This window comes from Fomitiporia mediterranea, assembly GCF_000271605.1.
Source record: "Fomitiporia mediterranea MF3/22 unplaced genomic scaffold FOMMEscaffold_18, whole genome shotgun sequence".
NCBI lineage: Eukaryota > Fungi > Basidiomycota > Agaricomycetes > Hymenochaetales > Hymenochaetaceae > Fomitiporia > Fomitiporia mediterranea.
Genome location: NW_006760403.1, coordinates 1,063,317 through 1,087,166, shown reverse-complemented (window position 1 = coordinate 1,087,166; position 23,850 = coordinate 1,063,317). Strand labels below are relative to the sequence as shown.

At 47.0% G+C, this 23,850-nt stretch overlaps 9 protein-coding genes across 9 annotated transcripts; 6 read left to right on the top strand and 3 right to left on the bottom strand.

The window, feature by feature from the left end:
* Window positions 1-407: 407 nt before the first annotated feature.
* On the bottom strand, window positions 408-1,469 carry FOMMEDRAFT_137472 (enoyl-CoA hydratase; the record flags this gene model as incomplete). The annotated part of the gene is made up of 6 exons (XM_007271871.1): window positions 408-541; window positions 595-657; window positions 709-823; window positions 893-1,039; window positions 1,092-1,222; window positions 1,289-1,469. The coding sequence occupies 6 exons, from the start codon at window positions 1,467-1,469 to the stop codon at window positions 408-410; spliced, it is 771 nt and encodes a 256-aa protein (XP_007271933.1).
* Window positions 1,470-2,202: 733 nt separating this feature from the next.
* On the top strand, window positions 2,203-6,200 carry FOMMEDRAFT_137471 (nonribosomal peptide synthetase 12; the record flags this gene model as incomplete). Its single annotated transcript, XM_007271870.1, has 15 exons — window positions 2,203-2,770; window positions 2,827-2,880; window positions 2,944-3,150; window positions 3,203-3,271; window positions 3,338-3,396; window positions 3,446-3,672; window positions 3,725-3,860; window positions 3,913-4,085; window positions 4,143-4,754; window positions 4,814-4,866; window positions 4,923-5,008; window positions 5,064-5,210; window positions 5,336-5,525; window positions 5,584-5,970; window positions 6,031-6,200. The coding sequence occupies 15 exons, from the start codon at window positions 2,203-2,205 to the stop codon at window positions 6,198-6,200; spliced, it is 3,138 nt and encodes a 1,045-aa protein (XP_007271932.1).
* Window positions 6,201-6,367: 167 nt separating this feature from the next.
* FOMMEDRAFT_162516 (SET domain-containing protein) lies at window positions 6,368-7,909 on the top strand (the record flags this gene model as incomplete). The annotated part of the gene is made up of 4 exons (XM_007271869.1): window positions 6,368-6,635; window positions 6,691-7,190; window positions 7,246-7,645; window positions 7,698-7,909. The coding sequence occupies 4 exons, from the start codon at window positions 6,368-6,370 to the stop codon at window positions 7,907-7,909; spliced, it is 1,380 nt and encodes a 459-aa protein (XP_007271931.1).
* Window positions 7,910-8,269: 360 nt separating this feature from the next.
* On the top strand, window positions 8,270-9,914 carry FOMMEDRAFT_162515 (uncharacterized protein; the record flags this gene model as incomplete). The annotated part of the gene is made up of 6 exons (XM_007271868.1): window positions 8,270-8,485; window positions 8,539-8,708; window positions 8,785-8,856; window positions 8,909-9,381; window positions 9,438-9,449; window positions 9,514-9,914. 6 exons carry the CDS (start codon window positions 8,270-8,272, stop codon window positions 9,912-9,914), a joined length of 1,344 nt encoding a protein of 447 aa, XP_007271930.1.
* A 150-nt stretch (window positions 9,915-10,064) lies between these two features.
* Window positions 10,065-10,952, top strand: FOMMEDRAFT_97439 (mitochondrial 50S ribosomal protein L5; the record flags this gene model as incomplete). Its single annotated transcript, XM_007271584.1, has 1 exon — window positions 10,065-10,952. One exon carries the CDS (start codon window positions 10,065-10,067, stop codon window positions 10,950-10,952), a length of 888 nt encoding a protein of 295 aa, XP_007271646.1.
* Window positions 10,953-11,060: 108 nt separating this feature from the next.
* Window positions 11,061-16,291, bottom strand: FOMMEDRAFT_130159 (uncharacterized protein). Its single transcript, XM_007271867.1, has 20 exons — window positions 16,073-16,291; window positions 15,966-16,011; window positions 15,813-15,901; window positions 15,728-15,757; window positions 15,613-15,677; window positions 15,297-15,556; window positions 15,191-15,242; window positions 14,777-15,138; window positions 13,839-14,720; window positions 13,724-13,782; window positions 13,625-13,666; window positions 13,429-13,575; window positions 13,240-13,377; window positions 13,141-13,187; window positions 13,072-13,091; window positions 12,919-13,021; window positions 12,546-12,868; window positions 12,324-12,493; window positions 11,983-12,263; window positions 11,061-11,926 (listed from the first exon to the last, which is right to left on the bottom strand). Exons 1-20 carry the CDS (start codon window positions 16,151-16,153, stop codon window positions 11,293-11,295), a joined length of 3,831 nt encoding a protein of 1,276 aa, XP_007271929.1. The 5' UTR covers window positions 16,154-16,291; the 3' UTR covers window positions 11,061-11,292.
* A 95-nt stretch (window positions 16,292-16,386) lies between these two features.
* On the top strand, window positions 16,387-17,487 carry FOMMEDRAFT_115032 (Thioesterase/thiol ester dehydrase-isomerase). The gene is made up of 10 exons (XM_007271866.1): window positions 16,387-16,425; window positions 16,485-16,512; window positions 16,571-16,596; window positions 16,651-16,714; window positions 16,773-16,786; window positions 16,861-16,947; window positions 17,005-17,089; window positions 17,145-17,210; window positions 17,272-17,309; window positions 17,362-17,487. The coding sequence occupies exons 1-10, from the start codon at window positions 16,396-16,398 to the stop codon at window positions 17,419-17,421; spliced, it is 498 nt and encodes a 165-aa protein (XP_007271928.1). The 5' UTR covers window positions 16,387-16,395; the 3' UTR covers window positions 17,422-17,487.
* Window positions 17,488-18,210: 723 nt separating this feature from the next.
* FOMMEDRAFT_97693 (glucosyltransferase) lies at window positions 18,211-20,293 on the top strand (the record flags this gene model as incomplete). The annotated part of the gene is made up of 8 exons (XM_007271601.1): window positions 18,211-18,304; window positions 18,365-18,527; window positions 18,585-18,759; window positions 18,814-18,898; window positions 18,962-19,124; window positions 19,180-19,749; window positions 19,834-19,966; window positions 20,033-20,293. 8 exons carry the CDS (start codon window positions 18,211-18,213, stop codon window positions 20,291-20,293), a joined length of 1,644 nt encoding a protein of 547 aa, XP_007271663.1.
* Window positions 20,294-21,080: 787 nt separating this feature from the next.
* FOMMEDRAFT_162510 (uncharacterized protein) lies at window positions 21,081-23,584 on the bottom strand (the record flags this gene model as incomplete). The annotated part of the gene is made up of 11 exons (XM_007271865.1): window positions 21,081-21,243; window positions 21,302-21,399; window positions 21,463-21,564; window positions 21,636-21,767; window positions 21,835-21,927; window positions 21,993-22,073; window positions 22,129-22,365; window positions 22,421-22,505; window positions 22,560-22,820; window positions 22,889-23,236; window positions 23,370-23,584. 11 exons carry the CDS (start codon window positions 23,582-23,584, stop codon window positions 21,081-21,083), a joined length of 1,815 nt encoding a protein of 604 aa, XP_007271927.1.
* Between the last annotated feature and the right edge of the window lie 266 nt (window positions 23,585-23,850).

Sequence of the window (23,850 nt, the reverse complement as noted above, 5' to 3'; positions counted from 1 at the left end):
TGAAGTGTACTGACGACAACTTGCCGAGATCAGAAGCTACCAAGACTCATGTTTCAACCAAAGGCATCCTGCGGTGAAGGAAATCATCTAAGATCTTGCGAAGACGGCCTACTGAGCTAAAGAAGCTATGGATGGTACGTTTGTGTCTGCATTCCGACCAATGGTGCTTGTGTCCGCTCATCGGGGACGATGCTTCTGACGCCGGTTACTTCTCTGAGATGATCGCATATTCAAATGCCTCAGTAGTTATCCGCAAGGTTTTAGCGAAGTAAATCAGTCATTTGCTGCGCTTTGGGCGCCAGTCGCGCCGAGGTTTGCTCGGTCTACTCCTTTTCAAGGGCTTAGGCAATCTGCGTGCTTCTGGCGGAAACATATATTAACTGGGTTTCGACATAACGTCCAACCTTTCAAGTATTGCCCCACTGTGCTCCTCTCTTCTGCAAGAAAGCAGTCATTCCCTCCTTAGCATCGTTCAGGTCAAAGGCAGCGTGGTACAAACGACGCTCAAACGTGAGACCAGCATGCAAGGACGTTTCCTCGGCTATTACGCATCATTTTAGCTCTAGCGATTTTGACTCATCTTATAGGACTCACCCTGATTCACTGCCTCTTTTGCCATTGCAATGACTGGAGCTGAGAGAGACGCAATGTGCTTAGCTGACGTGCTGGTGAGTATACGTCCGATAAGCTATCTTTCAACTCTCTTGCCTGTTTCAATGGCCTCTGGAACGACTCTTTCCTCTGGAAGTACTCTTGCAACTAGACCAGCCTTTTCGGCTTCTTGTGCAGTGATCGGTTCACCTGTCAAGATCATGTCCATTGCCTGGTATGACAGGGTGATAAAACCAGAGTACGAATTAAACCACCTTATTAAAGACACTCCCCATCTTACCTTCGCCTTGCCTACAGCCTTCATTAGCCGCTGAGTACCGCCAGCGCCAGGTATAAGTCCGATCTTAACCTCGGGCTGACCGAACTTCGCTGTTTGTCCTGCATAGATAATGTCACACATCATTGCTAATTCGCATCCTCCGCCAAGCTTGTGAAACGTTGGTGAGCCAGCTCCGTATTTCCCCCACTTCGGTGCTTACAGCGTAACCGTTCACGGCCGCAATTACAGGCTTCCGCACTGCCGATACCCCGTCGTTGAGATTCTGCAGAAATCTCGTCATATACGCATTGACGAACGTCAGTTCCTTCAGCTCTTTGATATCGGCTCCGGCTGTGCCAAAATTGAATTTCACCGACAAAACTAACTACAAGCATAATTACGCTGTAGCAGACTTACCACAGAAGACTCTTTCATTCCCGGTTAAAACTATCGCTCCGACTTCGGCGTTGTCATCAAATGCCTTTAAGGCGAGGAGCAACTCATCGATGAGCTCTCCTGACAGCGCATTCAGTGACAACGGCCTGTTGAGACGGATCAGACCGATGTTTTCTACCGTTGATGAGAGCACGAGGGACATGGTCAGAGCCAAAGGGTGGCGACGAGAAAATGGCAATAAGCAGGCCGTTCTAAGTTTGTAAGTAATTGCCTCCCGGAGAGCATCCGGTGGGAGTGCAGACACCATGCAAGGCAAGAATCGTCATCATGCGTCCTCTTGGTGCTTCCATGCGGGGCACAGTGCGGTTCGATCTCGGGATGTCCGAAGCTGCCGTCATGTCATCAGCCCGTCATATCCTACAACTCGTGGCCCGCCGCCGGTGAGCGCTAAGAAATTTTTATATATATTTTCAGCACTACGACTAACTATCGCTCCATTCAGTGGCTGACATAATCAGCGCTTCTTTCCATTCAAGTGGCGTGGATATACCATATACGGCGTCCAGTTCTCATTGCCAGCAAGTACCTAAATGGTCGTCGCATGCTATTGCTTCGAATTTTTGCCTGTTCTATGTGGCTGATGCGAATGTGTTCTCCGCGTACGACGGCCAAAACTCGGTTCCGGAGACAGCAAAAACTAGTTTATTGCTGTTCTCCGGCTCGGAAAGTATTGTTGCACAATTCGGCCAGAGTTGTACCTGCTCGTCTGGCATGCGCAGCATGCTTCTTACTCCTAGCAATGCAGCACATTTATTATGTCACTTCCAATTCATGGATGCGGCGCTCCAATGATAAAAGACGCTCTAACGCAGAAACTCTAGTTCCCCCACAGCTGCGCTACACTCTTCATTACCTGGATCTGCAGACTTGCCAATATGCGCCTGAACGCACAGGCATTGGGTTCTCTCAGCCCTGCAGAACAGAGCTTGTTCACTCTCTTTGGATGCGGTGAAAGTCGTCGAGTTCCGTTCTCCTGCGTCCACCACGCATTCGAGTACTATGCCAGCTCTCAACCGTCTGCAGTTGCCGTTGAGCACCTCGGAGACTCAATATCGTACGCAGAGCTGGATCGCCAGTCCAGCGCTCTCGCATACCACTTGCGAAACATGGGTATTAGACCAGGAACGAGAGTTCTACTCCTCGTCCAGAGATCTATCCCTATGGTTATTGGTATTCTTGCTATTCTCAAGGCAGGAGGTCAATATGTACCTCTTGATGGCGGCATCGTCACTCAATCTACGCTCGAATTCATTGCTGAAGATAGCAACGCGTCCGTGATCCTTGTATTGCGGGCGTTTGTGCACCGGACATCTAATTTTACCCATCGGCAAGTGGTGGTTCTCGAAGACGCGCTCGCGATCGCAGACCGGGACGATCGCCATCATGCCAAGCCTCATGACCTGTCTTCCCCAGACGATGGGGTTTACGTCATTTACACTTCCGGTAAGAATGCAGGTTTTTCCGACATAGTCTCGCCGAACTTAAATATCAATGAGTAGGCACCACTGGCAAGCCGAAGGGCGTCTCGGTGATGCATCGCAACGTAACAAATTGTAAGTTACACCCACATGGGTTATGCTATATTAGTTCATAACTAACAATATTAACTTTTCCAGTGGTTTGCTTAGAACCAGGAAATGTCGGGATGGCTCCAGGCATGCGTGTTGCCCAATTATTAAATGTTGCATTTGACATGTGTGCGTGGGAAGTCCTCGGATCTCTGAGCAATGGTTGTACATTGTGCATCCGTGGGAAGTCTTCGAAGGAATGGCGTGCTGTGATGAAGTCGGTCGATATTATTATTGCGACGCCGTCGATTCTTGGTAGGCATTCCGATAGCATATATGGAATGAGGTGCTAATGAATATTTTACAGCGCCTCATGACCCGTCGGATTATCCGAACGTTAAGTTTGTTGCAACCGCGGGCGAAGTCTGTCCACAATGTAAGAGTTTCATGTCAATCACTCTCAGAGTTGAAACAATGCTAACAATTTTGTTTCTCACTTTAGCACTGGCAGATAGATGGGGTAAATCAGCACAGTTTTTCAACAGTTGCGGGCCGACAGAAGTAAGCGCTCTGCTGCTGCTCATGGATAAGGCTATTTACCCTTCCTTAGATCACTATTGTAAACACAGTGCAACCGCATATTCCTGGCAACGTCCTAAGCATCGGACGGCCCACCCCGAACAACACGGTTTACATCCTTGATGAAAGTATGCAGCCACTTCCAATCGGTCAAAAGGGTATTATGTGGGCCGGAGGAGCTGGCATCACGCAAGGCTATATCAATCTTCCAGAGAAAACGAACGAACGTTATCAACTAGATCCGTTCTTGATTGATGGGTGCGCAGTGTCCAATTAGACGCCTGTAAGACTACTTAAGGCCGTTCTATAGGAGTATCATGTTCAATACCGGAGATCTCGGAAGATGGAGGCCTGATGGACAACTTGAACATCTCGGTCGTGTTGATGACCAAGTCAAAGTCAAAGGCTTCCGTGTCGAGCTAGATGGTGTTGCAGCAGCTATGGAGGTATGTCTGTTAAAATATTTGTAATGGGAATAATCTAACGTCCTTTCTCTAGACTTGTGCAGACGTGAAGGCTGCTACTGTCCTACTTGTTGGCGGAGAACTATGGGGATTCATTACCCCCGATAAAGTCGATATTGAAGCAGTTCGGGCGGCGACGGCTAAAATACAGCCTTATTATGCCGTTCCTTCCCAATTTTACTGCCTTTCAGACTTCCCGCTTACAAGGTGATTGCATTTGATTCCAGATCCAATCCTTGCGTTCTGACTTTGCACGTTTCTCAGCAACGGTAAAATTGACAAGCGGACTCTCCGCGTCATAGCTGAAGAGGCAACTGAATCGAACAAGGAGTCTCGTATTCTCATCCCTTCGAAGAAGGTCAACCTAGACGTTACCATTCCTGCTGGTCAAGTTCCTCGGGTGCGCGCTGTGCCGCTCGCTGGCATGCTCTGGTCAGAAGCGACTCCATTGCCTGTCGCCCCCCCTCCCGTTTACCAGAAAGACGCCCATGCTTCGGAAATGGCCTTCGTTTCTTCTCATATCGATGGGTCTGTATCGAGTTCATCAAGTTCACTCGACGAGAAAATCAAACCGACAGACATGGAAAAGGGTCGAAGCCTCGGATGGGAAGGCTACGAAACTGAAACCCTTCCAGACAAAGTCCATGGACATTACCTACGCAACTTGCGTCACCAAATCTTCACTCTATACCGACGCCTATTTGGTGTCGTATTTGTCGTCAACATGGCGATACTAATTGCTACCATCGTCAAGAAAGCATATGATGCGCAGAGCCTTGGTCTTATCGTAGTAGCTGATCTCTTTTGTGCTGTCCTCATGCGCCAAGACTATGTCATCAACGCATTCTTTAATGTGTTCTGCGCCATTCCCGCCTCGTACGTGTGGTCCAACGTTGTACATCTACAGTCTATTCTGACTGTCGCTCAATTTTCAGCTGGCCCCTTTCCATTCGTCGCGTTGCTGCAAGAGTCTATCATATTGGTGGCTGTATGTATATTTGCAGTGCCAGTATCGATGCTTGTGGAAACTGATGTTTGATCCAGTACACTCGGGTTGCGCGATATCCGGTGTTATCTGGTTGATCGCCTTCACAGTCCAAGCGACAGTAGAGTTGATGCACGGCGGCAGAGTAAGCCTTTACATTCAATGATGCTTGGTACTCGTTTGACGTGAACGTTCGTTAGACTTCGGCTGCAACCGTCGCAATTACGTATTTCATCCTGTCTCTACTTCTAGGTATCGTCGCTTTTGCATACCCCAAGTTCAGGACGGTTGCGCATGACCGGTTTGAGCGAACTCACCGTTTCCTGGGATGGACTGCTGTTGTGTATGTAAATTTACTGTTTACACCTGATTATATAGACTGACAGGCTATTCCATCAACCGAAAGTCTCGTCTGGTTCCAGGTGAGTTGATAATGAACTGGATGGTACCTTTCGTACTGATGTCCGAATAGGTCGTGCTCCTTACAAATGACTATCGCGCCGTTGGACAATCGCTCGGCCAGGCGCTGATTAGAGCCCCGCCGTTTTGGCTCGTAGTCATTTTGACTTTGTCTATTATTCTTCCATGGACTCGCCTTCGTAAAGTCCCCGTTCGCGCAGAGGTTCTGTCTCCACATGCTGTAAGGATGTACTTCGACTATGGTACGACTTCACACTCTCCATCTACCAGTCATACGTCACCAACTCTTTCCTTTCCTAGTCACCCCTGTTCCTGGGACATTCACCAGGATCTCGGAGAGTCCTCTTCTAGAATGGCATGGATTTGCCACTGTCCCCGAGCCAGGAATGAAGGGCTATTCGTTAGTCGTCTCAAGAGCCGGTGATTGGACTAGCAGGCAAATCGAGAATCCTCCTACATCCCTCTGGGTCCGTGGGATTCCGACGTGTGGTGTACTGAGGATTGTTCCTCTATTCCGCCGGCTTGTCTTCGTTGCTACTGGAAGCGGAATTGGACCGTGTGCACCATGTATTTTAGAGAAGCGCATCCCGATTCGACTCCTGTGGACTTCCCCTAACGTCCGAAAGACATTCGGCGACAAGCTCGTCGACTCCATTCTCGAAGCGTCTCCTGGAGCTGTTATTTATGGTGAGTGAAGAAAATGTAACTTTCTTTCTTACTCAATAACTGACACTTATATAACCCTAGATACTCGCACTCACGGGAAGCCAGACATGGTAAAACTGACATATCGACTTGTCCGTGAATTCGAGGCAGAGGCTGTTTGCGTTATCTCAAACCAGAAGTTGACAAGGAAGATTGTATACGGTATGATGAGTCGCGGGATTCCTGCATTCGGAGCCATCTGGGATTCATAATAGATACCCACAAGCAATGTACATTATTTTATTCATAAGCCAAAAAGGCTACAACTTGTAATTTAAACAACGGAATATTGGATTATGTATGCAATATCACGTGACGGAATTTAGGCATTACCTCGCAAAAATACAGCTGTTCTTTGTGTACTGAGAACGACATCGCTATGAAGCAAAATGTCCGAGTGGATAAATCGACATCGGAAATTCTATGGCAGAATGATTACATCCAGCTATCTGACCATCCAACGGCCAGGAACTTGGCACTGGCCAAGCATGCTCTTCTACCAGGCCAAAACATACTCACAGACTCTGCTCTTGCCACTGCGTTGCTCCCGGAACAAAAAGGTCTCAGATGCGATGCATGCTTTCGGAAAGCGCACACACTGAGGCGTTGTTCGGGCTGTGTTGCATATTGGTACTGCGGAAAGGACTGTACGTGTAACTGATACACGTTTATTGACGATCTGTCCATCCTCACCGCTGCCAGGCCAAACTCGTCACTGGAACGTCATCCATAAATACATGTGCAAGAACATTTCAAATTTTTGCATATCGTCAGACTTCCAAGCAAGCCCGATTCACGCTCGAACAGATGCGTTTCTCCTCAGTCACTTGGTAGCGGAACAATCAGAAAGGCTCGAGATAAGCGGAGAAAATTTACGAGAGGGTTTCAACGATCCGCTGGCGACTTTCGTTTCATTACTTCCTTTATCTGCAGCTTCGGTACCGGATACGCCACTGATTTGCCCATTATCACGCTCCAGTATAGCCTCTCCAGCTGTAATCAAGGAGATTTTCAGTCGCTTCAGCAACAATAACTTTATCGTCCATTCGCATTTGTCTGCGGTTGGTCACGGAATATTTCCACTGGCCAGCCGGTTGTTCAACCATTCGTGCTTGCCTAATGCCATTGTTACATACTCCTTCACTAGCGAAGGTATCCAGATGGTTGTAAAGGCCTTGACGCCAATCAAACAAGGCGAGGAAGTTAGTAGGGATACAGAGACAGTATCTCATGAATACCATTTAACTGTTTACGTAGATTACTATTCCGTATTTCGACCCAGCGCTTCCCTACCATCAACGACAGGCAATCTGTCGTTATTCATATGGATTTGAATGTACCTGCTCTGTGTGCATGTTCCCCAGGTGTACAGTCGACGCTCGGGAACCACCTTCCGAACCAGGCGAACGCGAAAGGATTGAAAACATGCTTTTGAAGTATGCCTTCCCAGATCTCGAATTGACTTGGTCCTCTCGGGCACTGGTATCTGGATTACCTGAAGAGCTCCACGTTGTCTTGCATGAAAAATTCTTGCCAGCTCTTTCTGAGACTTTCAGCAATGCTTCACATGATGGACCCCATGATCTTGCTCTGCGAACTGGCCTCGTGTTGTTAGCACTTTACATGGTCATATATCCACCGCGATTCCCCCAAGCCGGTGAGTTGCTCTGGTTGTTTCGCATATTGTATCTCTACTGAATTTGTTTAAGGCGTACATTGCCTTGAGATAGCCAAAACTGAATGGAACGCTTCGATTACGGCGGCAAGTAACGATACTGCTTCCACCGAGTACTTGCGGACTGCCCGCAGGTTCTTATCTTTGGCTATGGACTCACTGAACGTGTTCGGTCGGGAAGGAGATGTTGAGGACGGCCCGTTTGTGGAGTGCATGACGCTTGACGAGCTGCTGAAATCAGTGTAACTAAATTTAGGCTCACCAATTTGTCCAGTCTGCATCGACTTCGCGAACACTGACAAAAACACGTGAAGGATGCCCGTTTGAATGACTTCTTTCGGTCCGTCGACTCAGCCCTTACCGCCGCTCAAACTCCTGGACTATACATTACCTCAGCAGTAGAACTACGAACACTTAGCCAGTTATGGCGTTTTAATCACTAGCACGGAGTTAGAAGCAGCGTGGATTGGAACCTTGGGTTTTTGTACTAATCTCTTAAGTCGAGCGTTCTTGTCTCGTCGACAGTTCTTGCTTCCGCCCAGCATCTGGGTGACCAGTGCCACTCGTTTTGGTCCTTCTTTTGATATTTTCACGTTCTTTTCAACAATGCAAGCAAAGGAAACTACTTTGATGACCACGAGGAACAGGACCCTGGCTATTGCAAGACGTGGCATAGCGCCGCTAGGCTCGGAATTTCTTGTTATCCTCGCCGTTTTATTTTCACTGCTATTCATATTTTCTGCGTCGCTCGCTTTTGTCAACTCTGAAGTAGGGCCTATCTTCAAAGACGCTCTTAACTCAATATCCGTCCATCAGAGTGGAGTGAGTGTTCTGTCGTCGCATGAAATAAGTCAATAGATTGAGTAGCTTTGTAGCTTGTTCTTGTAGGAGAGAATGTCGACGTCGACGTTGACGAACCTAGTGTCACTATTAGGTGGTCCGCATTAGGTTGCGGTGGAGCATACTTACTGCCTGGTTCTCCGAACCTTCATGGAAGTTCGGCTTGCGGATTACCTGCTATACCTCTGGACTTGTTCATTTCTAAGTAAGACTCAGTCAACTGTAACTCATGCAAATTTTCTTCTGACGACGAATTGAACCCTATGGACTTTATTCTAAAGTTCGGAAGCACCCGTGTTCAGCTACAATCCGGAAAGTGTACCTATCAGCAAGACGGCGAGCCAACGTATCGTGTAGGTTGCCAGTCTTCCAAGCACCAAGTAAATTTCTTAGTGGAGTTAAAAGTGTTCAGGCACATGTACAGTTTGACAATGACCTCGTGCTGGATGTACACGACTCTCGCCTCTATCCATTTGACTCCTATCTAGTCTCAACTTCGATTCGAGCCACCACCTCCAATTCGTCAGTGAAGGATATCCCGATGCCTATTGTAGGGATGCCTGTGGTTGAGCACATGCCGTCGTTTACCATGACTTCCCGCGATACAGATGTGGTGCTGGTCATGGACGAAGATAATACTCCCGCACGACACATTGAGATACGGATCAGACGACCTGCGCATGCACGAGTATATGCTATGCTTATTTTTGGAATTAACTGGGCGTTTTGCCACTACTGCATCGGGATGATGCTCCTGTCGATTTTCCAGGGCCATCATGCGGGGAAGGAGGTCTTGAAACGATTTGCTAGCAGCCTTCTCGTATTGTTTGTCATACCTCAGCTCCGGGGTGCCATGCCAGACGCTCCTGGGTTCGACGGTGAGTTTTCGAACCTATTGGTCCTCGTCTTCCAAGTTAACGTTTTCCTTCCGCAGGAGTACTCATTGGTGAGCAGCATACATGGGGATGTGTTACTTGATAAGAACCTCATTGCATGAATTTTCTCGACAGATACTATCGGATTTTTCCCTCAAATGACACTTGCTGGATTATCTGCAATCATTCTCCTATTATTCACAGCGAAACACGAATTGGATGGTGTATCTGGGAAAGATGATTTCAGGCACCATGATAAAGGCAAGGGTAAAGATACCCTACTTGGACAGTCATTTTTGGATGGAAGAGACTGGGAAGCTAGCTTCCAGTCCAACGCCGTTCGGAACGGCTTTGGACAGGGAAGTGGTCAGGGGCACAGTAGAACGTTAAGCGCTCGGGACTTCTTGCTGGAGCAGGTTCTGAAGGTAGTAGACGCTGGATCGCAAGCTTTTCGTAACAATTTTTCAGGAGGGAATTCTGGCAGATACCACCACCATCAACGCTCGCAGAGTTATTATGAGCGTAAGATGGCTTGATTTTTTTTTTAGTATTTGATTTGGATTTTTGATGTTGTTTATCGTTATGTAACATTACAATGGATATATTTGGATAAGCCGATCTTTGCCGATCATTCGTGTTTTGAGTAACTTTCTATCCTCTCTGTCTCCGTCTCATTCTGGTGCACAATGCGAAAACTCGCCGTCGCTTTTCGTGCGAGGAGGCCAACGACTACACGCATCTCCCAAACAACTCGAATACGACCATGGAAAAAAGACGAACGAGGTCTACCAACCCCACACGTCAACGTTCTCGTCAGGGACACACATCTCAGTCGTCTCCACGACCACTACCAACAAACACTCCGAGACGACCTAATGTACATGACCTACATACACGAACCCAAAGCCCGCCCACCAGCTAAAGAAATCCGACTCACATACGACCCCGAAGACCCATACTCAAAATATCGGAAAAACCTGCCCGTCGGTGGCTTGCAAATTGGTAAAAAACCAGCACCGATCGCGAGCCCGGAAAACGTCGTGAAACTCGAGAAGATATGTTTGCACTCGATGCAGAAGACGGCGTTGTCGAGTAGGAGTAACTTGTTAGGGACGATTATGGCTTTTCGAGCGATCTCGGGCGAGACGGAGCAGGGAGGTGGGTGGATGAGCTCGAGTGGTGTACAGCTTGTGCGCGGAAAGAAAAACGTGTCGGGGTGGGTTAGGCCTGGTTTACCGATTGGTGTGAAGGTTGAGATTAAGGGAGAGAAGATGTATGAGTTCCTCGGGACGCTCGTCCAGTTTGTCCTTCCACGATTGAGGGAATTCGAAGGCGTCGTTCTTCCCCCTGCATCTGTAAATCTGGCTACTCCTGCTGGTGTATCTGGCGTCGTTTCGATGGGCTTACCACCAGACGCTATGGGTTTCTTCCCCCAGATTGAAGTCAACCAGGACATGTACCCTCGTATGTACGGCATGCACATCCATTTCGTGACGAATGCAGAAGGTGCCGGTGCGCAGAACAAGGCTAGAGCCCTGCTATCTGGATTCCAACTACCCTTTGCTCGTCGATGACACGTATGTCTTTTTTACTATATCCCCCCATGGCTCTGTATCACTTATCACCAGTTTCAATCATTACAGTAATAATATATATATATTATATTAATGGTCCTAGCAAGTGGAGTGCAAATTAATATAGAGTGCAAATTATCCTAACTGTGAGAGATGAATGCAAACAATCGACAGCGAGCGTAGTAAATATCACGACTAGAAGGGAAAGAGCGTGTGCTACATAATACTGATAGAATAGAAACCCAAAAAGGAGTGTCGAGTTTTGTGAAGTTTGGACAAGAAAATAAAATGAAAGAACGAGAGCAAATTAATTTATAACAATGGCTGTCCTGTCCAGCATTTACCGTGCTTCCGTATTCCAAGTAATGTCACCGAGTTTCTGCCTCGAATAGGTCCTGTTATTATTCTTCGTACCCGCACTTTGAGTCCGGGGTGTAACCAGGCTACCCCCGAATCGTGGAGCCGAATCCAATGTTGCCGACACATCAGACGCTGCACGTCGTGGCCGCCTCCGTGGCGTAATACCAATCTTCGGCGCAAGTTCACCAGTCCGACCATTACGACTGGGAACGGGTTTCAACACCGGTGCAAGAGATGGCATGATTTCACGCGCAAGCTCCCGAACCAACACAGCGTTATCTTGCTTGCTGAGTTTCTCCACGATCTCGTAGATCCCATACTTCTCGACTAACGCGGATCGGTTAGGATGAACGTCGCAGATAGCCTTTAGCAATCGTAGAAGGTTCAATCGGACGACGGCCTTGCTGTGATTCAGCCTGTCAATGAGACGCTGGAAGAACTGCGATTTTGCAATCCCCAGAGTGATTGTCTTTGACAGACGACAGATCTTCAGGAAAGGATCCAGAAGATTCTCAAACGAATTTGTTTTGGCGGCGACAAAGCACTTGACGAGTGCGTCAAGCGATGATTCCTTGATCAGTACGTCTTCCACTCTCGCGGTTTCATCCTGCAACCTGTTACGCGAAATTATTATAGCAGAATACACGCATGGGTAGAGATCGGAACGTACCATGATAAAATGGCTTCCAACGCGCTAACCTGGAAATACGGATCTCCTAAGAGGTTCAAATACAAGGATAATCCATCATGCTGCCACAACAACGTCCTGCAACTCTTCGTTGCACTTGCGAGATCACAAAGGATCGGAAGGGCAAATTGCTTTAGAGGTGAACCCGATTGAGCAACACGCTTCAAGCATGGTATTATACCAGCTTGTGCAGCCTCTTCTTGCCTGGCCTTGTTTAGACGGCAGAGATTATAACACGTCTGGAATATGTGATTCGATATTTCCTGGATTCCACGATGACGTTAAGTCGGTCATTCAATGGATAGGCAGCGTTCAAAGCTCACCGTGCTGTGAAGGTCTGAGCTATGCTCATCCAGAATCCGCACCAAAATCTCAATTGCATTTGCATTTTGAAGGACCTCCAACAGGGACGCGTTCATCGACAGATGTTTTACAGCCTTCAGCATTTGCACAAGATATTCCGGCTCAAGCAACTCGCAAGCTCGCATAACACCTATACAGCACAATTCAGTCTTTTCGCATCAGTCTTCCATATATTGACTCACGTCTTACAACCATCCGAGTGCCGAGAGCATTGCGTACATGCACGTCCGATTGCGAAACCTGGCAAAAGACCAAAATAATTTGAATGATCTTGGACTTCAACGCTGCCGAGGTTTCAGGATCGGCCGCCATAATATTCATGAGCGCCGACGACAATGGATTCAATAAGCCCTCTTTGATGAACATCCGGCAGAAATCGTTTTTTGGTGTCGGGCTCTGCAGTTCAAAGACGTTACCGATTCCGTCGAGAGCGTGTACTACGAGGTCCCTCTGCTCAACGAAGTCTTCATCTAGCAGATCGACGAGGATTTTCAGCCCTCGGCAGCTGATCGGGATTCAGCTGCATACAGGCTCTATGAATGGAATTCAACTCACGCAATGAACATCTGAAGCGTCAATACCGACGTGTGGCACAGCAGGCTAATGAAGTGTGAAGCTTCAAGACGACATTCCGATGAAAACCTCTTTGAGGTAAAGTCTGTGGAACTTCATATTAGAGGTGTACGTTCCGAATCCACTGAAACTTACCCATCATGACAGGAATGCCGCTTCAATAAGGTTAGCATACATTCGACGCATTAGCAATAAATAACTCACCCAATTAGACAGAAACTCTCCAGGAAGCCCATGTGAGTAGTCACTAACTGAAGAGGCAAATGAGATGTGTAAATGGTTTATAAGTTGATTGTGACATACCAAATTGATGATCCGCAATAGCTTCGTAGTTACATCACGAGATGAAGACTTCGCCTCCAACACTTCGAGTATGGCTAACATACCATGCGCAGAAACGAGTTGACCTTGCATTTCTGGTACTTCGAGCAAGATGCCAATCTGAATGGCGCGTAAGGGGATAGTGCAAAGCGGGGGAAAAAATGCGCTCACAAGCTGGTCGCATGCGTCTCTAAGTTGGAAGTCGGGAGCGGATGGAGTGAGCTCATCGATCATCTGGTTGACGAGACCAGTCAAGCGAGCAAGCTTGTCTCGCTGTAGGTTAGCCTCAAGGTCGTCTTCATCATATTCCTCCTCGATCTATTCGAGTGAGTACCTAATGAAATGCACCGAGTTTGATGTTACTTACTTCTGCGAAAGGATCCTCCTCATCCAGATCATCGTCGCCCAGCTGTCAAAGAAAATAGTTAATTGCCTCGATCAATTATAAGGACTGTTCCTTTCTCACCCATGATTTGTCAGATAGACGTGTATTGAGCTTGAGCGACTGTGTGACCTGCTCCAAAACTATGACGAATAGGCCATAAGTATACAAGTTTGTTCGAGAACTGAAAACTTCTTACCTGGACCGCTCGATTTTCCGAAGATATCATCATAGTCTTCATCCGGCTCTTCCGCATACTTATCAAACTCCTGACTCTGCGCAACCTGAATCGCTTCTGCTCTCCCAATCGACTTGGCCCGTCCAATAGATCCTGTGAACGAAGAAGATCTCGAATGTGATCCAGGTCGCGAAGACGAATTTGATCGAGACACGGGGCTGACTCTTGCTGGACGTGTATTCTCTGCAGGCGACTCCAGAAGAGGAGCTGTACGTGGACCTGGAGACGACGGGCCGAGGCCAATTGTCTGAATATCGTTTGGGTGGAAAAGGCCGCGGCGCGAGCCGTTCTTCAGCTTGAAATCGGCAACTTTGCCTTGAAAGACATCATCTTCTTCCGCGGCAAGATCAGAATAATCTTCGACTATAGGGGTCATATCTGCAGGTGGCGGCGCCGCCAACGCCAGCTTGTTTGACATCGATGGGCTTCGGAGAGGACGAATGGTTCGCGCATTATCGTCACCTTCGTGTTTCTCCTCTTCGGCCGCCGACTTGTCCAAGTTGTGCAACTTCGTCAATGAGATGCCTTCCTCGAAGTCATCATCCCAGTTGTCCGTCTGTTCCTCAGGTTCCTGCAAGGCCATGGGCAATGAATCCCTGTTTCCTTTCTCAATCAAGCCCAAGGGACCACTCATAACTGCAGCGGTAAAAACGGGTTTCGGGACCGCGGTGCCATTTTTCCACCCGGCCTGGGTCACTGTTCGCGATCCACTCGAGGAAGACGTTATAGTGGGGCTATGAGGTGGCATGACGGGTGATGGCGATGGCGACGGTGAATGCCGTCCATTTACATCATGCATAGAAGATGGCCTACTACCGTTCAATTTTGTTGAAGAGCGTGGAGCTGTACGATCAATTAACCGCCATGTACAGTATTGATATCAGAAGAGTTAAGCGCACATTTTAAAGCCTCATTCCACTCCTGTACCTTCTGTACAGCCTCGTCATAATTGTAATTGCTCACAGGACGGCGTGTATTATCTTTCTCGCCTTCCTTACCCTTCTTGTCCGCATTAGTGTCAAGACCCATCTGCTTCCTGGCAGACACCATCCATGGATGCCGAAGTAGCTTCTTGGCTGAGATTCGGAGATTTACGTCCTTTTGGAAGCAGTGGTATAAAAAGTCCTTGACAATAGGTGAAACACCCTCAGGAATCGGAGGACAGTCGTCCTGGACAATCCTAAACAACGCGGGCATGGGATCAAGGAAGTGATACGGAGGCTTTCCCTCAAGCAATTCAATTACAAGGCAGCCGACACTCCTAAGGAATTCGTAAGAGGAGAGGTATCTTAGCTGTCGGAAATAGTGCGCACCAAATGTCAGATGCTGTCGTTGCCCCAGACTGCTCAATGACTTCGGGTGCCACTAAGATAGCCTTCGTTAGTGAGTTGTATTTCACGCTTAAAAATTAATGCATACTCCAATATGGGCTTCCCACCACCACATCGTTGTTCGCGGTCGCGCCAGCTGCATTACTGGCAACACCAAAGTCGGCAAGTTTGACACATCCGTCTTTGTTCGTAAGGATATTAGCACCTTTGATATCACGATGGATCACGCCCTGGTCGTGCAGGTAGACTAATCCCTCGAGCACTTGAGAAATATATACAGCGACCAGATTCTCCGGAAATTTCCCAAATTTCTTGCATATGTTATGCAATGACCCGTTCTCACAAAATCTACACAAAGTATTTAGATTTAGATACCTGAATAAGGGAGCCGTGGGCAAACGTACTCGAGGATGATGTACAGAAATTCTCGTGTTTTGACGAAACCTTTGTATTTTACAATATTGGCATGCTGCGGAATATTCAGGTTGGATTCGTGTGGGGGAATGACGCGTCACTCACATTGAGATTCTTGAGCAGATCGATTTCAGACTGGTGGAGTGTATTGAGAACCGATAGGTGAAGAGTACCGACATGATATGCATACCATAATTTCTCCCAGCTCTCCCTTGGGAATATTGGCAAGCTGAATTTCCTTGACAGCGACCGTCTCGCCTGTAGCCCAATTCAATGCGCCTATGAGAGATCAGTGAGCATAATTTGATGCCGGACGCGTTGAGCAACGGAAGCAAACACGCACGATAGACTTGACCAAACGCGCCCTTCCCGAGCGAGTCTCCGAGTTGCTAGTCATAAGCAAGTTAGCAGAGTACAAATCGGATATATTAATGCCCAAGCCAAGCATACGTATTCATTGAGCTGCCTCGCAGACTTTGACGCTGAGCTATTAGACGCCGACGCGCCAGTGGCAGCAGGCTTGAAGGCCATGGCGGAGGGAAAGATTTGGAGAGAGAGAAGAAAGCAAAGGGGTGAATGAGAGGTGCACGTTACGTGGACGTAAGCTTTGATGTTGCGTCCAGCGCAACTGCTGCGCACGGAGAGAGAGGGAGAGAGAGGAAGAGGGAGGAGGAAAGGAAAGGGAGGGTGAGCCACGGCTAGCAGGCGGGAGCGGAAACAAACAGTCACGGCGCGTCTGCTCTCAGGGTCCAGTGTCTACCTCCTCACCGTCCATGGCGGCCTGTCTGCGCTTCACAAGAAGGGTATTCCGTCATTTTGTCTCATGTCGACGTGTATTTTAAGCTGATGTTTCAAATGCCAGGTCTGGAAGTCGTTCATAGACAATAAAGGTCTGCACGTTTGCTCATTTGGTCGTGTGCCGTATTCAAGCTGTCTCTCGCTGTGCAGGTCATGATGTCCAGTGCTTTCCGAACGTATGACACTTGCTATGCATATTCCGTCATAAGTATCCTTAGCTCTCCTTTCAGCTACAAATACACAGAGCAGTGCCAGGCGAGCTCGAGGCCTCACTAAAAATCGAGCCTTACAATCGTAAGCAAGTCAAAGCTCCTCTCATGACTAGACCATCCTAAATGCGTCCTGCTCTCAGTCAACCGCGTCGGCGTAATTATTTCCATTCGTCGCTCTCCCGTCATCTGCTCTCCCTGAATCTTCTCTGCATGTGCTGGTAATTGCAGACTGTTCATGGCGGCCTCATAATGTCGCTTACTGACACCCTCGGCTCACTCGCCGTAGCAACAAAGGGTCATTATATGACTGGTGTCGTAAGTTCACTCGCTGCTTTGTTGTGAAATACGTAAAAATCTAATAGCGAATGTCAGTCAGTGGATGTCGGCACCTCGTTCTTGAAGCCCGCCGGAGTACCGGGTGATATCCTGAAGGCTCGAGCAACTGTAACAGGCATCGGTACCGATTCTTGTCTACGTTGCGAAATTGCGGATATTCAATTTAATCACCTTAGGGAAAACACTTGCATTCACGAGAGTCCATTTTACGAATCCTGTGGACGAGATCGTCGCATATGGGCGTAAGGATGCAGCATTATTGTCCATTGCCTATTTGATTTTCCGCTTACATATTTTTTCCAGATCACACCAAGTTTATCGGGAAATCCCATGGACATATTGTCGGTAGCTTTATCTCATACATTAATTGATACTAATTCTCAACGTCTATAGGAGAACGTCAAATTCTCTGCAGATGGCGAGCAGGTTGTAGAGGGTTCAGATAAGCAATGAAAGTAGACAAAGACTTCTGCATATGTTGTTGTATAATTTCAATACATAAAAATACGTAGATTTACCCATGTAAGACGCGTGTCCAATTTAGTCGAAGTCCGTGAACTACCTGTACCTGCTGTACAAATTCAACAACTCCCATGCACAGCTTGTTCACACTCCTTTACTGAAACTAAACAACTATGGATCTACCTGACCAAGCCCCTATCGAGGGACTGTATCCACGCAAATCATCTGGGAAAAGGCGATTATCTTACGCGTCGCAGGGGTCGAGCAGCGTACGCGTGGCAAACGCGACCGATTCACGCGCAAGCCAACGGAGACTGGTGTCAACGTTTTCTGCTCGCAGTTATGCAGAGTACGCTGTTTCTTTCTTCATCTAGCGAGTTAATGAACGTACAAGGCTGATTTATTTTTATGTGGTTTGCGAATAGGTCGGAAACAGACCAGACAGAAATCCACTCACCTGTGCCGACGCGACACTTCCTCCTCCAAACTGAAAGTCGTGAATGGCTCAGAGGAGGCGCAGTCTCTCCTACATCTACGTGTCCTCCTTCTCCATCATTCTCAACCGTATCAAACTCCTACGTCCGTGACAGATTCTCGTCAACCTCACCTGGAATCGCGCGACGTCAACCAGCGTTGAGCTTCAGCTCACTTCACGAATACGACAAGTCTACATCGAGACGGAGTAGTCTGCATCCAAATGATGCTCGATTTTATCGGAGAGACAGTAAGGAAGGGGATGAACGTTTAGATGCCGGTATGGGAAGACGTTGGTTAAAGTGGATGCAAAGGAACCGAATGCAGGCTGGGGTGTTACCTTGCTCTGTCACCGCAGCACTATTAGTGAAATGGTGTGTTGGATTGGGCGGATATTCAGGTACGTCTTGAAGTTTCATACTGCATCAAATATAAACTTATTATATTATTATACCCAAAGGTGCTGGTACTCCGCCGCTATATGGCGATTTCGAAGCACAGAGGCATTGGATGGAAATCACAAATCACTTGCCTATTCGACAATGGTATACTTATGACCTGAAATATTGGGGATTGGACTATCCGCCCTTAACTGCCTATCATTCCTGGCTCTGCGGATTCATGTATGAGACTTTGCGATTCTAAAAGAGGAAGTACAACCACTAAAAAATCTCTACCAGAGGATCCTTCATTAATCCGACATGGTTCGAACTGGACAAGTCCCGTGGAATAGAGACTGTTGGGAGCAAACTATTCATGCGTGCCTCCGTCCTTGTGTCCAATTTGCTCGTGTATATCCCCGCCTTGGTATTCTTCGTTCGTGCATGGCATAGCAGCCGTTCAAGACGTACACAAGTAAGTTTACCTGGAATGCTAACGAGTCAATGGGATATCTTATCAAGTATGTAGAGCTTGGCACTTCTATGTCTGCTGTTCCAACCTTCCTTAATTCTCATCGACTCTGGACATTTTCAATATAACTCTGTTATGCTTGGTGAGTGCTCATTTTAAGCTGCGTAATTAAAGACCTCTATGCATTAATGCTGTATTTGAACAGGTTTCACCATCCTTGCACTCGACTTCTTTTCGCAGGGTCGAGATGAACTAGGAGCCATCTGTTTTGTTGCCAGCCTCTGCTTCAAACAGATGGCGCTTTACTATGCACCCGCGATAGGTTCATATTTACTCGGTAGATGTCTAACTTTAGGTCCAAACGCTGGGTAATTATAGGTCTAATACATTGCTAAGCTATGTCAATGCTGACAGTCACTGCAGACCACGCCTGTTCTTCCGGCTTGCCGCAACAACAGTCGGTTCCTTCATTATCGCATTCCTTCCTTTCCTTCCACCGTTTGCACCCCTCTCCGGAATACTCGACCCTCTTTCACGTATTTTCCCATTCGCGCGTGGACTCTTCGAAGACAAGGTCGCCAACTTCTGGTGTGCGTCGAACGTCATCTTAAAATGGCGCACGCTTCTTCCTCAACCTACGTTAATCAAGCTCTCAACGGCTCTTACCGTCTTGGGTTTCTTACCCTCTGCGATACAACTCGTTGCAACTGGTTGGAAAACGATGGACTTATCCCCCGATGATTCTGGTCGTCCAGAATCTCGAGATACCTCGATAAAGAAAAGAAAAGATGAGACAGTCGCGACTCCGACTCTACCGATCCTTCCTTGGGCGATGCTTTCCTCTTCCATGTCGTTTTTCCTATTCTCGTTCCAGGTCCATGAGAAGACGATCCTCCTTCCGCTTCTTCCGATCAACCTCCTATTGTCTGGTGCACCACAGAACTCGTTCATGTTTAATTGGGGGATGTTGGTGAATAACGTTGCTGTCTTTAGGTGAGTCGTATCTCTTGATGATATTAGATTTGAAATTGAGTGATTGATGATTTTGATTTTCGTTGCGTTTGTTGTTTGTGTTAGCATGTGGCCGTTATTGAAGAAAGACGAACTTGGGCTTCAGTATATCGCATTGACATTCTTATGGAACTATTTACTCGGATACAATCCCTTTCGTAAACCAACTGAAAAACAGCTCGTTTACTATTTCAGTCTCGTAAGTTTACCTCCGTCACCTCTCTTTTATTCCGCATCACTAACTTGCTAATTTCCCCCTGGTTAGGCAACATACTCCGCAATCCTACTCTTACACACCGCAGAACTCCTCATCACACCTCCACGTCGTTACCCCGATATCTTCCCCGTTTTAAACGTACTAGTTTGTACTCCGGTGTTTGGAATGACTTGGCTTTGGAGTATTAAGAGGAGTACGGAGGTTGCGTGGGGTGTTGGTGGGTTGAGTGTTACTAGCAGTAGGAGAGCGAAGAATGGTGCTAGCTCGACGACGACGACGACGACGACGACGACGACGAAAAGTGATTGATGATGTATATACTTTTTTATTTTATTTCTTTAGTGATTACGTTGGTTATATGCGTTTGTGGTTGGTGATTAGCATCTACAGCGTAAATTATCCATCTGCCCATCCTTCTATCGATCTATCAATTTACAAATTACTCTACAGTATTGCACTTTTAAGAAATGAGCACTACGTCCAATCCCACCTTTCCAACATATCTATGCATTCGCTCCTCGATGCTCACGATTTCTCTGTCCCTTACGTCTTCATGGCCTTGTGCTTTCTTCCTCCTCTACTTTGCCCTGCCCCCTCTTTTCAATTTGGCTCTACAGCCTCAACACTTCAGTTTTTCATGCTCAAAAAAATCATGATACATATATGTATAATAACTATGAATCCATACTCAAAAAATTTTTGTGACTTTTTTGTGGGTGATAAGGTTGATTAATTCAACCTGCCCCCTCTTTTCAATTTTCGTCACACTTTGTCACAGTCCTTTGGCTGACAGAATGAGTAGCAACAGATAAGGTACATGTCACTCTTTGTCACTCTAAAAAATTCTTTTTACAATGATAATTCACAACATTTGTGTTTTCTCTTGAAAAAATCATACATACTCTTATACATCTTTTTTTTTTTATGTGTAATAAGAATAGTGGAGAAATGTCCATAAAAACTTACTGGAGGACTTTTACATAAAGGTGCTCAAAATGTAATGAGTATATGCTCAATTTTGATTTTTGCTGTGTTTTTTTAACAGAAATTATTTACTCTTTATTAATGGATGACATATGTACACTCTCAATAATTTTTATAGTGAGTTGTTAAGGAGGATGTGGTCAAGTGGAAAATTGAAAAGAGGGGGCGGTTGAAAAGAGGGAGCAGGGCGTAGTACTCCTCCGTTTTCTTCCTCGTTAGGAGTCTCGGGTACGGGGAACTGTCTTTCGTCTTTCCTTCTAAAACGTTTAAATTCCCTTGGTCAAGTTGTCAGCATCTCGCTAGACACAGTTAAGATGATTAAAGGATACGTACTTCTTATATTCCTTCATCGACATCCCATGCATCGCTTTCAGTTTGTCGTCGACTCTGTCGAAGAAGCCTTTCCGGCCTCCATTCTGGAATGTTTGACGCTGGAGAAATAGCACACACACAAGTCTTACAGGATGAATATCTGTAGTGGGAGTAGGACTTACCATTAAGGCGAACATGTTGAGTTCATCGTTGTTCGGTCTTTTCTTCCTAAGTGATTTCGCCAGTCCAGAGATAGGAAGTTCGTTGGTGATAGACACAATTATCTGAAAATAACATCAGTCAACGAGATGAATATTACGTGCAAGTAATTTAAAAAAAAGAGAGCATGCCTCACCGCCTCGATAATCTGGCGTCTTGCTTCTCCAAAGTTCTTCTGCCACTGTACGTCAAGAGCCCTCATCTTCCCAACATCTCTCATCCACGAAACGTCGAGACCCATCCGATCCAGTCTTGGAGCAATGTAAACCTTCAGATAAACATTTTATGAGCCTTTCTTAAGCGAGGCGAGTGCAGGAAGAGTGTTGGCTGCTTACAGAGAATCTAAATGTGTTAAGGAAGCGGTCCTTGAAAAGACTGGAGCCGGAAAAGTTCAAAAGTAACTTCAAGGCGATCGCGTTGAATTGCTCCTACACATTTATGTATGGATTGCATCAACTAGGATTACATTGTAAATAGCAAACGGTCAACACACCTTGGCCTTGCTCGGGATATCCACTGAGCGTTTATTCAGTATCAAAGCAACGAGGAATAATGTCTTCCTATCGTCAGGTTCCTACAATTATATTTCGATCAATGATATGAAATTGTCCATAAAGGAGATAACTCACTAGCGCAACATTTTGAAGGACGTGCTCGCTTCCCTCCGATAGACCGAGCTCGACTGCCAGGTCATGCACCCAGTTTGGATCTTCTTCATAAAAAAGGTTATCCTGAGGTGCATTCCGTCGCTCGTCGGAATTATCGTCGCGATCCGGAGCAAGTGCTGTCCTTGAAGTCAGGGGTGCAACCGAAGTCATAGAAGTAGAGGCAGAGTTCAAACCAGAACCCGAAGGATTTATTTGTGTCTGAGGTAAAAAGTCAGAGGGCAAGCTATATATACAGCTGAGAATTCCAACTTACATCACCCTTACTGCTCGAAACCCTCGATGTTCTTGGGACATCCGACGAAGCCTGAGTTTCTGTCTCTTCGGCAAGAGGTTCGGATCTGTAACACATGTGAACAAAAAAAAATCATAAAGGAGACTCGAAGGATACGTACTCGTACATCATTGGTGCCTGGTCGTCTTGCATTACAGCCTTCTGCTTGCCGTTCCGCTTTGGAGACGGGGGTGGGGAGTAACCATTGTTGAAGTGGTTACTTCCCGGTCCCGTTCCTCCTCGTCTCGAGCTGGTAGGAAAAGAACTCATCCTTGTCTCCTGGTACTCACTATGCGGAGTCGGAAGTCGTCTGTGTGTTCCTGTCGAGGGATAGTTCCGCCTTCCACCTCGTCCTTGTCCATACGGTCGCCTATTCGACGGACTACACGAAAAAAAGGGACAACTGAGTGATCACACAACGATTAATTATAAGGAACAAAAGAAACATACCCAGCTATCGCATATCCCCCATTTAAAGTCTCCAATTCATCATTATCTTCACATTCGACACCATCGAACGGACGATTTCCCTGCATTTTTTTCCATATGGGAGAAGGTACGGATAGGGAAGGTGACCGATACTCGGGATAAGTGGTATGCCAATTTCTTGGCGTTACTCCTCGTCCAGCGTCGTAACAACTCCTCCTCACCTCGCTTGCATAACTAGGTGGGGTCGGGAGCTGATTTTGCGTGTACCTTTGGCCCTCTTGCGTTCTTGGTGGGGGGCGGTTCGACGGGGGGCGATTCGGCCTATTGCCTCGTCCGCGTCCACGGCCGTACCTCCAGTTGTTTGATGACCTACGAAAAAAAAAAGGGGGGGGGGGGGGGGGGGAAGAGATAAATAAATAGTTAGTCATACATAGCTTAATTTCGAACAAAGGAGAAAAAAACCTACCCATCCATAACATGTCTCTTCCTCGGACTGTCCAACTCATCAACTTCATCCTCACCGTCGACTTCATTGACAAAACGTTTTGGATGCCTCGTCGACGCAGGTGGAGGCACAGAATAGGAAGGCGACCTAGTTTCAGGAAGCGTCTCCCATCGAGGCGCAGATAATGGTGTCTTTGGCCTTGGGTTGTATCCTTGTCTCGTTGTTTGATCTATTGGTGGAGTACGGTATGTGGAGTAGGAGCGGGAGACCATGTTCGTAATACTGAGTTTGCAGAGACCACCAGACAATGAGTAGACTAGAAAGACTGCCGAGTACAGTAGCAGCAGAAGGGGCCACAGTACTAGTAAGCCCTCGTCTCTTCGGTCAAGTAACGAGCCCGTTAGTTTATATACCTCTGAACAAGCTGCCCGACCGAGTCATCCATCGTTCAGTCCTTCCATTCACATCCAGAGCAAGCGTCTCTTCACACCAAAGAAAATTTTACGCGAAACCAGCATTTCGGCCAGTTAAAGAATAC